General features: G+C 39.9%; 1 protein-coding gene across 1 annotated transcript; it reads right to left on the reverse strand.

Annotated features, from left to right (window-relative positions):
• Window positions 1–5,400: 5,400 nt before the first annotated feature.
• Window positions 5,401–6,213, reverse strand: RFPL4B (ret finger protein-like 4B). The gene has a single exon (XM_008575362.1). The coding sequence runs from the start codon at window positions 6,211–6,213 to the stop codon at window positions 5,401–5,403; it is 813 nt and encodes a 270-aa protein (XP_008573584.1).
• Window positions 6,214–16,899: the final 10,686 nt, after the last annotated feature.

The following is a 16,899-nucleotide window of genomic DNA, read 5'->3' on the forward strand; positions in this document are numbered from 1 at the left end:
AGTATAGAAAGTTTTATTAACACACTCTGACAAAATGTTCCTTGCCTCTCAGTGTCAATAAACAAAGAAGCGATTCAGTAAGATGAAGTCTGCCTATGGGATGTAATACGTATTCTATACAGGCGACCAATGTATGGAGGGGTCCTGCATTATTTTTTTTATTTTCTCTTTGCCCTAAATATTAACTTTATTGCAACTTTCTTAGTTTTTTCCCACCTATTACATATAAGTTATGAATGCAGTGCAGTCATGTGCCACATAATGACATTTCAGTCAACAGTAGACCACGTGTATGATGGTTATCCCATAAGATTACAGTGGAGCTGAAAAATTTCTGTCACCTAGTGAGGTCATAGCCATCATGTCATAGTGCAACTCATTACTCCCATGTTTGTGGCGATACTGGTGTAAATAAACCTACTACGCTGCCAGTCGTATAAATCTATAGCACATACAAGTGTGTACGTACATAACACCCGATAATGATAATAAATAACTGTTGCTGCCTTATGTATTTACTGTAGTATACTTTTTATTATTCTTTTAGAGTGAATTCCTTCTACTTATTAAAAAAAGAGTGAACCGTAGAACAGCCTCAGGCAGGCCCTTCAGGAGGCATTGCAGAAGAAGGCACTGTTATCACAGGAGATGGCAGCTCCACGCCATGATTGCCCCTGAAGACCTTCCAGCAGGACAGGATGTGGAGGTGGAAGACAGTGAGACTGATGATCCCAACCCTGTGCAGCCCTGGGCTCGTGTATGTGTTCGTGTCTCAGTTTTTAACAGAAAAGTTTAAAAAGTAAAAAAATTAAATAAGAAATCTTAAAAATAGAAAACAGTTTGCAGAATAAGAGTATAAGAAAGAAAATATTTTTGTATAGCTGTACAATGTGTGTTTTAAGCTAAGTGTTGTTATAAAAGAATCAAAAAGTTTTTAAAAATTTCATTTTATTGAGGGGAGAGGCATCTGCTCTATGATAGTATTGGGGGACCTGATCACACCTCTCAGCATTGGACAGATCTTTTGGGCAGCAAATGAACAGGGTAACCATTATTCTTTCAGAAGGTAAGAAGAAATCTAGGGTGATTAGAGGGTGGCAAGGGGAGGGAAAGGGGGATGGGGAGAGATTGGACAAGGGACATAAATAATAATTACAATTTGTAACAATATATATGCTAGTAATATTGATTTGATCAACATATCTCAATGTTGAAACCCCCAAAATTTGTATAATCAATTTTGATTCAATAAAAATTTAAAAATAAATAAATATTTATTTATTTAAAATTTAGAAAGTAAAAAAGTTACTAAGTAAGCGAAGGTTAATTTATTATTGAAGAAAGAAAAGTATTTTTTGTAAATTTAGTGTAGTCCAAGTGTACAGTGTTTATAAAGTCTGCAGCCGTGCACAGTAAGGTGCTGGCTTCACACTCACTCACCACTCACTCACTCACCCAGAGCAACTTCCAGTCCTGCAAGCTCCATTCATGGTGCGTGCCCTGTACAGGTGTACCACTTTTTATCTTTTATACTGTATTTTTATTATACCTTTTCTATGTGTAGATATGTTTAGATACACAAATACTGTTGTGGTACAATTGCCTATACTACCCAGTACAGTAACATGCTGTACAGGTTTGCAGCCCAGGAGCAATAGGCTATATAATGCAGCCTAGGGGCGTAGTAGGCTACACCATCTAGTTTTGTGTAAGTACACTCTATGATGATCGCACAACAATGAAATTGCCGAACGACGCATTGTTAGAACATGTCCCCACTGCTAAGTGACGCATAACTGCAGTTGAATGTATTGCAACCATAGGTTACAAACAAACCCTTTTTAAAAAATAAAGAATGTCTCTCTTTTATTTAAGCGATTTGAGTTTATTTCTGTTACTTCATACCGAAAGGTCTTAATTTTTGAAGGTGGTATTGTTATTATTTATTCTAAAATACAACATCCTTAGCATTTTAATCAAGCAAGGTCATGCTTGGAAAGCTGCTGCTTTCTGACAAGAGTCTATAGGAGTCAGAACTTATTGGCACATTTTTAGTGGGACAAATTGAAAACTTTAACCAGCAGACTGAAAGTCTGACCATTCCCAAACAGCAGAAAAGTCAGAGGCGAAAAGTGGGTCACCTCAGCTGTGCTCTTCTTAGGTCTCTTAACTGAAGTATTAATCACAGGAGAAGATAGTACACTCTTACAAGAGTTTCTTTATAAACTTCACCGAAAATTATTTTTCTTAGTCTATCTGTATCTTCCAAGGGAATCCTACCTAGGATGACATTGACTTCAGAGCCTGTAAAATCTTCTGAGCTACTTTGTCTTTGGAATTCTCAGCCCAGGCAACTCAACAGCTCTGAGACAGCTTTTAAGATAAACTAACACACCCTGTGAGGCTTACAAAACCTGGTCCATGCCCACGAGGTCTCCTGCTTCTGAAACTCCCATCGGGAATAAAGTTCTAAGGCCTCTGTAGAGCAAAGGACTTAATACAAATTCTTGCAGAGACCAGCGAGCAATAAAAATGTCTTTCACTGACTGGTAAAGACAGCAGGGAGAGGCGAGCTGTGGGGCAGGGGCCACATCTGCCCCAACCCCTGGCTCCCACCACACCAGATCTTATGTTGTCAAATATTCCTGTTTCTCAAGAGAAGCTGGAGGTTTTCTAAGTTGGTTTATTGTAAGGATATCAGATGAACGGAATGGGATTGATCACGCAATCAGTTCATGACACGTTATCTTCATTTGTTTCTTCTTTTATTTTATTGATTTTTATCCCCTTCATCCCACGCAATCAAGTTTCTTTCCACCTCCATAGGCTCTCAAACTAAAGTAGTTAAAATTTGTAGCTTCAACCCAACTTCAATATTTTTATTTATATATGTGTGTATGAAAGGGTCCTTAAAATATGAATATTGCTGTTTGTATGTGTTTAATTAACATAAATAATATTAGAGTACAAAAATTATGTGTTAGAGACCTGTGCATGTGGCTAAATGTCTACTTTGTTCATTCCTTGTGACTGCAGTTGTCTATATTTAGCCTAATTATTTCCTGATTCTTTGCTACCACAAATAATGCTGTGATCTGCCCTCAATATGGGTGGGCACCACCCAATCTGCTTGGGGCCCAGATAAAACTGAAAGGCAGAGGAAAGGTGAATTCACTCTCTGTCCTGGAGCTGGGACACCCTTCTCCTACCCTTGCATGTCAAAATTCCACATACTCTGGTCTTTGTACACTGGGACTTGCCCCAGCGGCCCCCCCATTTTCTCCCACCTTTGCCCTTAGACTGAGGTTCACACCATTGGCTTAGTTGGTTCTAAGGCCCTCAGAATGGACTAAGAAAATTCTTTTCTTTTTTTTTTTTTTTTGGTACAACAAATTAGGTCTCTTTGTCTCAACCTTTGTGGGAAAGAGAAGCTTCTTCAGTCAGTTGTGGTTTTAAATAACACCCCTCCCCACTTTGTATGATGCACTATTTTAAAGGTTTACAATTTTTAAATTTTTTCCTTTAATCATAAATGGAGGCAGAGTGCTTTGATGAAGATACTTCGTGTTGGCTGAAGGGGTGTGGGTCGGTAGAAGGGGCTATAACTGAGATAAAGGGAACAGTGGCAGGAAGAGAACTGAGGGTCTGAGGAGGGTGGTGTGGGGGGAGGGGTGTGGAGGAAGCAGGATTATGGAGAAAGGGGACTTGAGGCAGAAGGCGAGGAGGGGATTTACTGGCTTATGACGATTAACTGAACGTCTTTTTTCTTCAATCCACAAGAAAAACCAAATAATAAACACTAAAAAGGTGAACAGAAAACTTCATAGCCATTCTCTATTTTTCAAAGAACTTAGGAAAAACCTGTAGAGTTGGATCAGTGTGGGCCCCATTCAATTGCAGTCTTAGGGAAGAGCAAGAAAGCCCCTGAAATAAACTCATAGGGATCAAAGAGAATAAGAAATAAAAAAAAAAAAAAATGCAGGCGATCTTGCTACCCCAATGGATTTGAAAGAGAATGGAGATTACAGGGCTGGATCTCTGATAAGGAAGTCAAAGGCAGATTCCAGAACATGCTCCATCCAGTCTTTTTGAAAGAGATATCACCTCAGAAGCGGCTGACTCAGTAAATCACAAAAAAATGCAACCCATAGGGACCTTAATAGGTTGAAAAGGAGCTGTTGTGGGAGTATAAGACTGGGTGTGGGAAATCGCAGTCTAGAACAGTGTGGATGTGGTGGGGGAAAAGCACCAACTTCAGACTGGACCTGAGAGGTGCACCAAGTATTCCATAACCACGAAAACATCAGATGTTTGACAGGTTTAATAGAGAAAATGCAAATTCTAAGAATAAAAATTAACGAATCCAAATACAATCTTGAAAATCATTTCTGGTGAATGTATGTTAACGAATTAACATGATTGATAATAAAAATACTTAAATCAAAAATCAGCAGCAGTTGCCTTAGACTTGGACTTGCTAGAAGATGTTCTTAATCTCTCAGTCAGAAGGTGGAGGGGCTTTGCAAGTGAAACTCCATCTGCTGGGCCAAAGTTTCAGAATCTAGTCTTCAGAACAAGTCATTTCCCTCTATGTAATTGACTCACCCAGAAGGTGAGAATTTTGGCCATTTAATAAACTTGTCACTCTGATTGAGTAAATTAGCACCTTTTTGACTTCATGTATACCATATCATTCTGATAACCACAGGACAGGCCAATAATTGAAATGTAAAAAGGACAATCCCCACTAGAAGAAATATGAATTGCCATTAACAATATGTCTTAGTCAAAGTTCTTTCTTTTTAAAGAAATTTTACGCACCTGAGTTTGGGATAAAATTACATGGGGAGAGTAGTTCTTTCACAGTATCTATGACTCTCGCTCTCTATGAAATTTCCTGTCATATCAAAACATCTCTCACCAGCTCTGTTAGATCTTCTTTCTCCTCAGACAACTATCAGTATAAGGAATTATATAGAAAGGGGTATGAAAAAATGAAAGAGATTGTTTTATCCAAAAAGCTAATATCTAGATAGCTAATATTTAATAATCTTATATTCTCTATTTCTTATTTACTACAAAACAAAAGTTCTGTATTGTCTCTAATCATCACAGCTATTGGCTGACACAATCATCACCATTTAGGTTTAGGTACTTAATAGCATCCTGAAGACCCCATAGTAATTTAACTACAGTCTAAAAAACCTATTAAAATCTACAAGTCATCTAGCTATGAAGTCTACCAACTTTCCCCCCCAAAAGAATGTATTAAATTGGTCTTCCCCAAGTCTACCAAATCTTTGCTCTATAGCACATTGTCTCTTCCTCCGTTGTTCTGACCTTTCTCAGGTCAAAGGTCTCATGCACCTCGCAGAAAGCTCCTAGAAAGGGCTGCATTTCTCATGGGCAGATGCTCAGGGGGGCACCAAAGTCACCCTCTCCAGGCAGCTCAGGACAGAAGAATGGACGCAAAGGCTCCACAACGGAGAGAGAACTATGTATACAAATGAGGGCATCATTTCCAACATCAAAAAACTTGATTTCTTCCAACTCGACATCCAGGAAAACTGCTACACGGCGAAGGCCAGAGCTTGCAGGAATTCTTTGTTCTGGGATGGAGTTGGCATGGATTGCTCCTGCCCTCATGCTGATCAGCCAGAAGCCCTGCTCAGGGGATAAATTGCTCTTTGTCTCTCTGTCAACCGACTCCCTGCAGACACCCAGAGCCCACTCCTTGCCTTCCCCAACTTCCACCTCCCAGTAATGGCAGCCAGCGGAGAAGCTGGGGGTGCCCAGTACACAGGCCAGGTGGGTGAATCTCCTGGGATCATCCAGGGGGCTGTGGCAGACCTTCCCACACCGGACACTCCTCAGGTCATCAGAGAGGACCAGCAGGGAGTTGGCCGTGGCTGCATCCAGGGTCACATCCTCCCGGAACCTCAGGAGCTTCTGGCTCACGTGCAGACTCTGCTCCAGTAAGGGGAAGTGCTGCTGGATGAGGAGCTTCAGGTTTCTAAGATGAAATTCATCAAAGTGAGAATCCTCAAGTTCTTCTCGACACATGGGGCAGATCATTCTCAAATTCTTTCTTTCTCGCATCCACTTTTTAATGCAACAAGAGCAGAATGTGTGCCCACAGGAGATAGAAACAGGATAGGAGAAAAAGTCTAGGCACACTGGACAGGTCGCCTCTGCTTGCAGACATCTGGCCATGGTCCTTCAAGGTCACGCTTTAACAGTGAACCCAGCTGAACTGGCCCTTTGAGGTCTGGAAGTGATCGTGAGCCCTTAGTACACTATCTGCTCTTCAATATCCAGAATGTGTCTAAATCCAAAACAAAAATTAAACAGTATAAATATTTCTGTAGTTTGTGTATGACACTGACATTAAGTCATAAGAGAATCATAGTAATGTAATCATCTGAGAGAAAGCTATCAAAAAGTATAAAAAGTATCCAAAATCCAAAGTGATCCATAGAGAGAATTATGACAGTGAAAATTGTCCTTTTAGAAGGAGCTGCTTACCTGGAGACTTCCAGGTGATGTTGTCTGCTCTGACCAAAGCCAAAGTTTCTCCTTGTGGGAGCTGAGCACAACTGGGTCTTTAACAGTATCTAGAAGTGCAGTCTCTGCCCCAATCAGTATTCATTTGTAGGTCACCTGCAGTTCAAGAAAAAGAATTTTCAAGTCTAAATCCATAAAACCAGCTCTAATGTAGTCAAGAAAAGCGACTCTGAAACCCTCAGAATTTCACAAAAAATTACCACATATGAGTAAAACTTCCAAAATCTACTGCAAAATGAATGACATGTTCATGACATAATCAATTTTAAGGACAATGTATCATTACATAAAATGTTTTAAATCATTCTTAGAAAACTAAGGCTTGACTGAATGTGAATAAAAATATATTATCATCATTGTCTTCAGCCTTTCTAAGATATTCATGCCTGAACAAAAACCAAAAATATGTTCCTGACAAGGAAGATTCCCTCCAGTTTTTCCAATTGCTCCCAAAGCGTAAGCTCCTTTATACCCCTAGAGCCTTGCTCTGGGCCTTCTGCAGTAGCTGCTGTCCCTTGGCTGAGCCAACTCTGACGTGCTAGACTTGGCTGTGGACCAGGATGGGCACATGAACCGAAGACAGCCTCTTAATGCTACACAGAGACCCTGAGATGGTGTGAACCCAGGACTCTTCTCCAAAAAGAGCCTATGTGGAATACTAACCAGTGGAACATCTCACTAAGAATGCACAACTCGCACATTAGTTGTGGCTGAAGTCACAGAATCTGAGACAGACAGAGGAGAAAGCAACAGACTCGCTGTGGCCAGCCTGATGAATGGGGTCACTACAGCTGTCCTAAACCCCAAAACATGAGCTCTCACCTCCATCAGCATGTACTGATGAAGAGCCTCTGTGTCCCCACCTCAGCTAGACTCTGCAAACACACATGTGTGTAGCAACAACAGACAGGTTATCCTCCCCATGGAACCTGGAGTCTTTGGAAGCCTTCCAGCTACTGAATGTCATTCTAGCCTGCGGGGACCTGGCTGGAGACTACAGTGACAACCTTCTTCCTTAAATCCCCTCTTATCCTTTTGAAAAAAACTCTACTTTTTAAGGCAGATCTCACATGATGCTCATCATCTAAACAAGCTTGCCCAGCCTGCCCTGGAATCTATCTAAGAAAACCATTTTACAAAAGAAAAATATGCTATGGTTGTAGCAAGTTGTTCTTTTCAGTGTTAACTATTATTCCAAATTATCAGAAACAATCTGATTATGTATGTAGCAATAATGAAATTATTCACCTAATCATAACACCATTATTTAAAGTGGTTAAGTATGTTTAAGTGAAAACCCAGAAAAGTCTCTAAGAAATAATGATAGAAATTAAAAAGGAACAATTTTGAAACAGCACACGCATTCTAGTTGAAAATGCATAAAAATATTTGGACATATGAAAAGTGACCTAAAGTTATTGTATAAAATCTTAACTGGTGATGTTAGAGTGGAAGGTGAAGAAAGCTCACTAACACAGGACAAGATCGGCTCTTTCTAAAACCCAAATGTAAAGGCCTTGGAAAAACAAGTTGTAGGCTAACAGAGAGAAATGGGACAGTGCAAAGAGTTCAGACAGACGGGACAACTTACCTTGACTTGGAGACTTTCAGAGGAGGTCTGGAAGGCCCAATGCCTGCACCTCCACCTCTTCTGGCCTGGACTCCTCTCCGAAGTGAGTTTGAGCTCAGATACTCTGGCCTTTTATGGTGCCTGGGATCCAGCCTCCAACCCCATCAGGGTTATAGGCTCCGCCCTAAAGGTGTTTAAATATAATCAATCCGGTGCCTGGGACTCAGCCTCCAACCCCATCAGGGTTATAGGCTCCGCCCTAAAGGTGTTTAAATATAATCAATCCTTCTCCTCCTTGCACGATGATGTCATTAAAGAACAATGGAAATTTCACAGAACAAAATTCAGAATTTCAAAAATTTCATAGTAACTCTTTGAGTTAAACTAGCAAGCCTGCTTCCATCTGAATGAGATTCTCTGAATTCAGAGCTCAGCTTTAAAAAACAAAGTGTTTTAGAGATCAAATACAGAAATGTACTGTTAGCATCAAATGTTGGCTAACGTGATCATTGTTGTTAATATGTCTGATACAATAATGAGCGAACAAGATTTAAGACAGTTTTTATGTCCTTTTCCTCAACCATTCCATTCTTGGGAGTACATACTGGGCAGGATAAGAAAGATGGCATCCAGGTAATCTTTTGCCCTGCCATAATTATTAATAATACCATTTTTTTACTCTCAAAAGTGTCCTTGTTTAATCAATAAATTATGGGTGCCTGTATTGGAAACACAAGAAATAGTGAAAGTCATAATGGAGGAAAGCTAAGGCCCAATCTTCAAACCAGGAGCTTGGAGGGTCAATGAAGCCCTGTAGCTGAGGGGACCCCTGGATATGAACTTCCCTGATGATACACTGCATTCTGAATAACCTCTCATTTTGGGGGGAGCTCGAGCTTCCCACAAGGGCGAACACAGCTTTAAGTGTACTTCCTGATGCTGTCTTCCTCTGCGTGGCTCAAGTACGTACAGAAGCGGGTCTCAAACTTTTTCTATTTTAATCTCAAGGCCCTTTACAATAGTCCCTCTTTATCCTTGGAGAACATATTCCAATACTACCAATGGACGCCTGAAACTGAGGATACTATGATATCCTATATTACTGGTTTTTGCTGTATGTGCATACTTATGATAAAGTTTAATTTATAAAGTAGACACAGTAAGAGATTAACAACAATAACTAATAATAAAATAGAATTATAACTATACACTGTGATAAAAGTTTTGTAAATGTGCTCTCTTTCTCTCTCAAAATATCTTATTGTACTCTAGTGTCACCCTTCTTTTGATGGATGTCAGGCAGCACAGAGCCTATGTGATGAGATGAAGTGAGGTGGAGGAGGTGGGTATTGTGACCTGGCATTGGGCTACTACACTCAAGTGCAGCATAAGGACATTTTGATCATGAAGGAACAGCATACAGGACAGTATTCTCATATGATCATCATGGAGATGTTTTAGCTAAGTATTATTGCAAAGCAGCCAAAAAGTTTTAAAAGTTTACAACATAAAAAATTTACAATAAGTGAAGGTTCATTTCTTATTGAACAAAGAAAAACTTTTTTTATAAATTTAGTGTAGCCCAAGGGTACAGTGTTGATAAAGTCTACAGTAGTGTCCAGTGATGTCCCAGGCCATCACACTCACTCACTGGCTCACCCAGAGCAACTTCCAGTCCTGCAAGCCCCATCCATGTCTAAGTGCCCTACAGGTGCACCACTTTTTAAATTTTAGACCATATTTATACTGTACCTTTTCTATGTTTACACATTTAGATACACAAATACTTACCTTTGTGTCACAATTACCTTTAGTATGCAGTACGGTAACATGCTGTAAAGGGTTGTAGCCTAGGAGCAATAGGCTATACCATCTAGGCTTGTGTTAAGTACACTCTACAATGCTCACACAATAACAAAATTGCCTATCAACCCACTTCTCCAAAACTATCCCCTCTGTTAAGCAATGAATGATTGCAGTTTGTTCAGAGAATGTTACAAGAACAGCCTTATTGACCTTCCTGCGAAACATTACTATCTCTGCAAAAAGAGAAAAGGACCAGGGAAGAAGTCAGAGGTTTTCCCTTTATAGATTCAGTAAGAAAAAAATAGATGATTTTATTAGTTAAGCTGGTTTTCATTGAAATGAAAGAAACCTCACAATGAACTGGCTTAAATAATACCTGTTCTTCTTTAAAAACCACTGCAGTGTCTCATGGCAGAGCCAAGGTGCAGGCAAAGCCTAGAGGCTGCTGGGCCTTACTAAGGGCCTTTTAGAACCTGAGACTTGAAACCATCAAGGTTACCATCACCCACCTCCTACTCTCACGAAACGCTGACTTTTTTCTCCCTTGCTATGGAGCAGCCCTCTCCACATGATGGAAATCATAGGTGCTGTCTGTCCAAGGTCTGCAGCATGCAAATTCACTCAACACCGAAGGAGGCACAGTCTGTCTCTGAGGAGTGATCAGCAGTCTGACCTGAATTTTACAAAAATTTCCTTAATTTTGAGAATTATTTTCTTTCTAAGTTTTCAATGTTTGAAATCATATGCTCTCTATGTAATGATAATTTCATCTCCTCTTTTCAGTAGTTAGCTTTATCACTACTACTCATTATTTAATGTGCTACTCATTATTTTATGACTTGTAATCCCAGGTGTCACCTTGATTCGTTAAGGAATACCTAGAAACCTGGTAAAGCAATCTTCTGGGGTATGTCCATGAGGGTGTTTTCAGAAGAGATTAGCACGTGGGCCTGAGTGGACTAGGTAGGAAAGATCTGCCCTCAGCATAGGTGGGAACCATCCAATACGCTGGGGCCCAGAGAAGAACAAAAATGGAGGCAAAGGTGAATGTCTCTCTCTATCCACTAGGGCTGGAATACACTCTGCTCTCCTCTTCACGGACACCAGAATTCAAGACTTTTTATGGTTTGGGTTCCAGGACTTACACCACCAGCACCATTGGCTTCCCTGGTTCTGAAGGCCTCAGAACTGAGCCACACCACCAGCATCCGGCTTACAGACAGCCAGTCATGGGACTACTCAGTCTTCACAATCACATTGATAAATCCCCTCTCATATATTTATACATGTCCTATTGGTTCTGTCTCTCTGGAGAGCCCTGACTAATACGGGCTAGTTCTAGAAGGAAAAAAAAGAGAGGAGAGAAGAGAAGCAGAGAAGGAAAGAAAGAAAGAAGGAAGGAAGGAGGGAAGGAGGGAGGTAGGAAGGAAGGAAGGGGAAAGAAAGAGAAAAATTATGAGAAAAAATTAAACAGATCTTAATTTTAACATCTGCCAGTTTGCCATATAAATACCCACAACGTAGCCAATTTGAAGTTTCAACATGTCATCACTGAACACAGAGAAGGGGAGACATGCACAGTCAGGTCTCCTGAGCCACTGCAAGCAGCATCAGCATGGCGCTGCTCATAATGTATTCATTTGGCCTCCGTTTGGATAACTATGTTACATAGCAGTGACTGGACCCTATTAGAGTATAAGAATCTGTTTCTCTAGGATGTTATTACCAGCACCCTGCTTACCTTCCCACCCCTCATTAATGTCTCCAGAGAGCCACTTGAGATCACAGTCAATATGCTTTGAGGAATGTGGAGTTTTGGTCCTTTCTAAAATTTTTATCAAGCATCATTTTTATGTATCCAACAATCATGCCTGAAAGATAAAATGATTTCTCATTCGAAGGATTGGAGGTTTGAGGTCAAACTGTTTTTACTGATATTTTGTAGTGCGGTCATGAGTCACAACAGAGACACGTTCTGAGAAATGTGTCCTTAGGCGATTTTGACATTACGCAAACATCATAAAGTGCACTTGCACAAACCTAGATGGTAGAGCCTGCTACACACCTAGACTGCATGGTATAGCCATAATATTGAGACCACAATGTAAATGTAGGTCATCATTAATGGAAAGTCATTATGCAAAAAATGACGATAATTAGATCTTCTCTCAGTTCTTTGATGGCAGCCGTGGTGTCGTGCATGTTAGAGAGAGGTGCTACTGACTTCCTGGAAAAACTTAAGAGAAAATTTACATTTATAAATCTGATTGAGAATTGTTTTCACAAAATTGACTGATTAAGTTGATAAGCACTACACAGGAAGTCTTGATTATCTGAGACCTGGAAAGTGATCATTTAAAGTCAATCTCCTTAAATATTCTGAAGTGAAAAAAGCAAGATGCAAAACAATGTATATACTAAATAAACATTTAGGTAAAATATATACATATATATATAGAACATCTCTAGAGGAATCCTTAAGCAATCGGTATCAGGAGTTGTTTGGACCGACAGTGAGATGCGGACAGGAGAGCCAGGAGACAGTTTCACTATGTGCCATTTTGAGTATTGTACCCCGTGCGTTTATCATCTGGTTAAAAAAATGTAAAGCATAAAAATCCCAAAGTATGCAGATACCAATGAACTATTATAAATACTTATAAGAATAAATTTCACTTTAGAAAGGGAAAATATTTATTTAAAAAATGAGAAAATCTTTGGAATGTTATCTTGAAGAATTAAAGACTAAGTAATACAATTAACTTAATTTTACACTATATATAGCAAACTTTAGATGCTCATTGCAACTAAGCCCTTCTTCAACTGAACAAACACTAAATCTGGTAATTCTTCTAACATTATTATATAAAACCCCCAGTTCTAATTTGTGATTAACTTTTGAGCAAAGGCCATGAACAGAAGCTTTTTGCAAGAAAATTCTAATGTTTCCAGGGACCTCTCTCAATCTTAGACTCTTAAATCATTCTCTTAGGAAGGAGTATATATTCATTTTCCCCTGGCGATTGATTTGGAAAGTCAACCACAAAACTATATTCCCTAATGTAATTCCTTAAGAAGGGATATTTTCACTTCTGAGAGAAAAAATCATGCACTAGGTGATCCACCTACACTGAAAGCCGAGCCCACAGGTTCAATGAATGGTGGATCTGCCACTAAGCCCAGAAATCACTCCTGTTTTACTTGAGAGAAAAAATCATGCACTAGGTGATCCACCTACACTGAAAGCTGAGCCCACAGGTTCAATGAATGGTGGATCTGCCACTAAGCCCAGAAATCACTCCTGTTTTACTGAGGAAACTTACAAAGAAGTTAGAAAAAACCTTCAGGCAATGCCACTCCAGCCAAGTAAAGAGGCCTTGGAACTGAGATGTTGCTGATGTCATATGTACAGAATGTGAAAAATACCTGTGGTAGGTGCAAATCTGAAAGTTGGAACTTGAAGACCACTGGTGCCTTTAAGACAAGCGATATCTTAGGGACTGTGGCAGCATGCCCAGGTGTCCTGTGTAGGCTTTAGGTTGATAAGGAGTGGCTGGGGTGTGGGTGAGAGTTGAGGACAGCCCTGGTTGGAGTTTAAAGCACCTGAAAGAATACTGGGAAAAAGTACCTGTCTGTTCTGACAGAAAACAAAAGGAGTCAAATGTAAGGAAATACTCCTTGAACCAGTTCAGAATAGCTTGAACTACTTAAAGTGAAACTCCCAGAGCTGAATCAGAGAGGAAAATGGTGAATGTCAATTGGATATTTGCGATTAAGGAATTTTTAATTTTTTATGTATGATACCACTATCCCAAGAACTTTTCATTTAGAGGTATTTATTGAGTATTTATAAATGAAATGACGTGAAATGTGAGACTTTCTCTTAAATAATCCAGTGAAGAGAAGAGGAGTTTGGCCATTTGTTGACAAATGTTGAAGCTGAGTAATGAGTACATGAGGATTCATTGTACTAGTCTCTTTTTTGTATAATTTCGAAAGTTTTCATTAAAAAAAGAAAACTGATGTAACTTCAAGTAGCTAATTGAGAGGATGTTTAATGTTCCCACTACAAAGAGGTGACAAATATTTGAGGTCATGGACAGATATGCTAATCACCCTGATATAATCAATACATACAGTATAAATATACCCAAGTATCATATTTACTCCATAACTACATACAATTATCATGGGCCAATTAAGAAAAAAATAAATTAAAAAGAAAAAAAGTTTCGGTGACAGAAGTAGATTCTAGTTTACCAGAAATAAGATGGGGGATGGGGGGAGGAATCATGAGAAGTTATTGCTTAATGGGCACAGAATTTATGTTTAGGGTTGATATGGGGGGGCACTCAGCTCTCGGTTGAGGCTCCCCAAAATCTTGTTACTGAACCCAGTCTGGCTGCCTGCTCCCAGACAAAACTATAATCCAAACGTCAAATATTGGTAAAATTGGAAGTCAACTTTTATTCAGTAACATGAATGACCTGAGGAGAGATATTAGGTTAATCATCTTTCCAATAAACCTGAAGGAGAACAGCCAGACTAAAGCCATCTCAAAGACTCATACTTTGAGGGGGTTTAAAGAGGGGGCTGAAGGAATGGAATATAGGAAATGAAAAGCAGGAAGAAGGGGGACACAAGCTCTGGGAGCTCATTGCAAGGAGCCAGGTGCAAGGCCTCTCCAAGGGTCCATCTGGTTTCTGCTTCCATCCTTGCTGTTATCTCAGGGTCCTGCTGCAGGGGTGGAATCAGCATAGCAGTACTGATGTCTTCCTTGATTTCCCAGCATCTGGATAGTATGTGCGAGTCTGCACAAGGATCAAAAAGATGTTTCTAACATGGTAAAGAGTGTGTTGAATTAACAGCCAACCTCACGCTTAACCAAAAGTAGTAACAGATGAGGTTAATAATTGGCAGCAGATTGGCAGCATCTTCTATTAGCAAGGCCCAGAGTTAAAAATCAATGTGAACTATCTTATTTAATCTTCACAATAACCTTAAAGGTTGGGCTTCTTAATAATCCCGCTTTACTGATTAGGAAACAAACAAAGAGAAGTCAGATAACTTGCTCATAATGAAAATGTTAAAAGTAACAGAAATCAGACGTGAGGCCCCAGAATCCAGCCTCCATAGTCTCTGACAGAAAGAAAGCCACTGAGCCCACAGAGGATCACAGGAGAGAGCAGGGAGATGGCACCTGAGCACTTATTGTAACTGACCTGTCCAGATCTGCAGGGTTTCAGACAGGAAGGAGATGGTTGATCTGATTAAATGGTCTGGGGGCTGGGAGGGAAGTGAGCTGTGGGACAAGGAAGAGTTAGGAGGCTGTGTCTCCATGGAATGTGACCGTGGCTTGGATGAGGTTTGTAGCAAGCTGAGATGCTAAAGAGTTGGATGTGTGAAACATTTTGCTAACTGCTAATTGGTTACAGGATGAGAACATGACTCATTCCCCCTTGTGGTTTCCCATGCCCTAGGCCGCAATGATTCAATCAGATGGAAGAAAGGAACTTTGTAGCAAGCTGAGATGCTAAAGAGTTGGATGTGTGAAACATTTTGCTAACTGCTAATTGATTACAGGATGAGAACATGACTCATTCCCCCTTGTGGTTTCCCATGCCCTAGGCCGCAATGATTCAATCAGATGGAAGAAAGGAAGGAGACCAATCCCTGGCCAGCGGCATTTTCCCCTGATGCATCAGTAGGAGAGAAATTCCTCAAATTCTTCAGCTGGTTTGAAGGGAAGCTGAGAACTGAAATATCCATGAGGAAGAGATAGAAAGACCCTTGAAGCAAGCAGTCCTTGAGACTAACTGAAATATGCAAATGGAACTCAACTGTTACCTCTGGTCCTAGGGAAACCAGAGCTGCCCTCCCTGTAGCACTCAAGAGTAGGGTCTGGAAGCCCAGGACCTCTGCCAGTTATTCAAACTGCCAGTCTCAACCTACTGGTGAGTTGTGAAATCAAATTAGTGTGTCAGAACATCATTGTTTTCTAACAAAATATTAAAAAAAAAAAAAAAAGAAAATTAGAATGTATCAGTCATCATAAGTATTGTTTTAGAAAACTTTTGTTTCAACTTTATAAAGACCTGCTGAGGTGGATCAGAGTGGACCCCTTTCAATCCCAGTCTTAGGGAAGAGCAAGAAAGACCCTGAAATAAAATCCAAAGGATCAAAAAGAATAAGAAATTTTTTAAAAAGTAGGCCATCTTTCTACCCCAGTGGAGTTGAAAGAAAATGAAGATTACAGTGCTGGATCTCTGATAAGGAAGTCAAAGGCAGATTCCAGAACATGCTCCATCCAGTCTTTTTGAAAGAGATATCACCTCAGAAGTGGCTGACTCAGTAAATCACAAAAAAAATGCAACCCATAGGGACCTTAATAGGTTGAAAAGGAGCTGCTGTGGAACTATTAGACTGGGTGTGGGAAATCGCAGTCTAGAACAGTGTGGATGTGGTGGGGGAAGAAGCACCAACTTCAGACTGGACCTGAGAGGTGCACCAAGCGTTCCATAACCACGAAAACATCAGATGTTTGATAGGTTTAACAGAGAAAATGCAAATTATAGGAATGAAAATTAACATATCCAAAAATAAAATTTTTAAAAATTAACATATCAGAAAGCAATCTTGAAAACCATTATTGGTGAATATATGTTAACAAATTAATATGGTTGGGAATAATTTTTGCACATCAAAAATGAGCTGGAGTGACCTCAATCTTGGGCTTGCTGGAAGATGTTCTTTCATCCATCAGTTAGAAGGTGCAGGAGTTTTTGCAAAATGCATCTGGTCATTTCCCTCTTTGACCCCAGAAGGTTGAGAATCTTTTGCCATATTATAAATTTGACATGCTCTGATTGAGCCTATAGGTAACTTTTTGCCTATGATATATACACACACACACACATATATATATACCCTATCATTTTTACAGCCACGAAAATGTGAGT

This window comes from Galeopterus variegatus, unplaced genomic scaffold (assembly GCF_000696425.1).
Source record: "Galeopterus variegatus unplaced genomic scaffold, G_variegatus-3.0.2 Scaffold1174, whole genome shotgun sequence".
Taxonomy (NCBI): domain Eukaryota; kingdom Metazoa; phylum Chordata; class Mammalia; order Dermoptera; family Cynocephalidae; genus Galeopterus; species Galeopterus variegatus.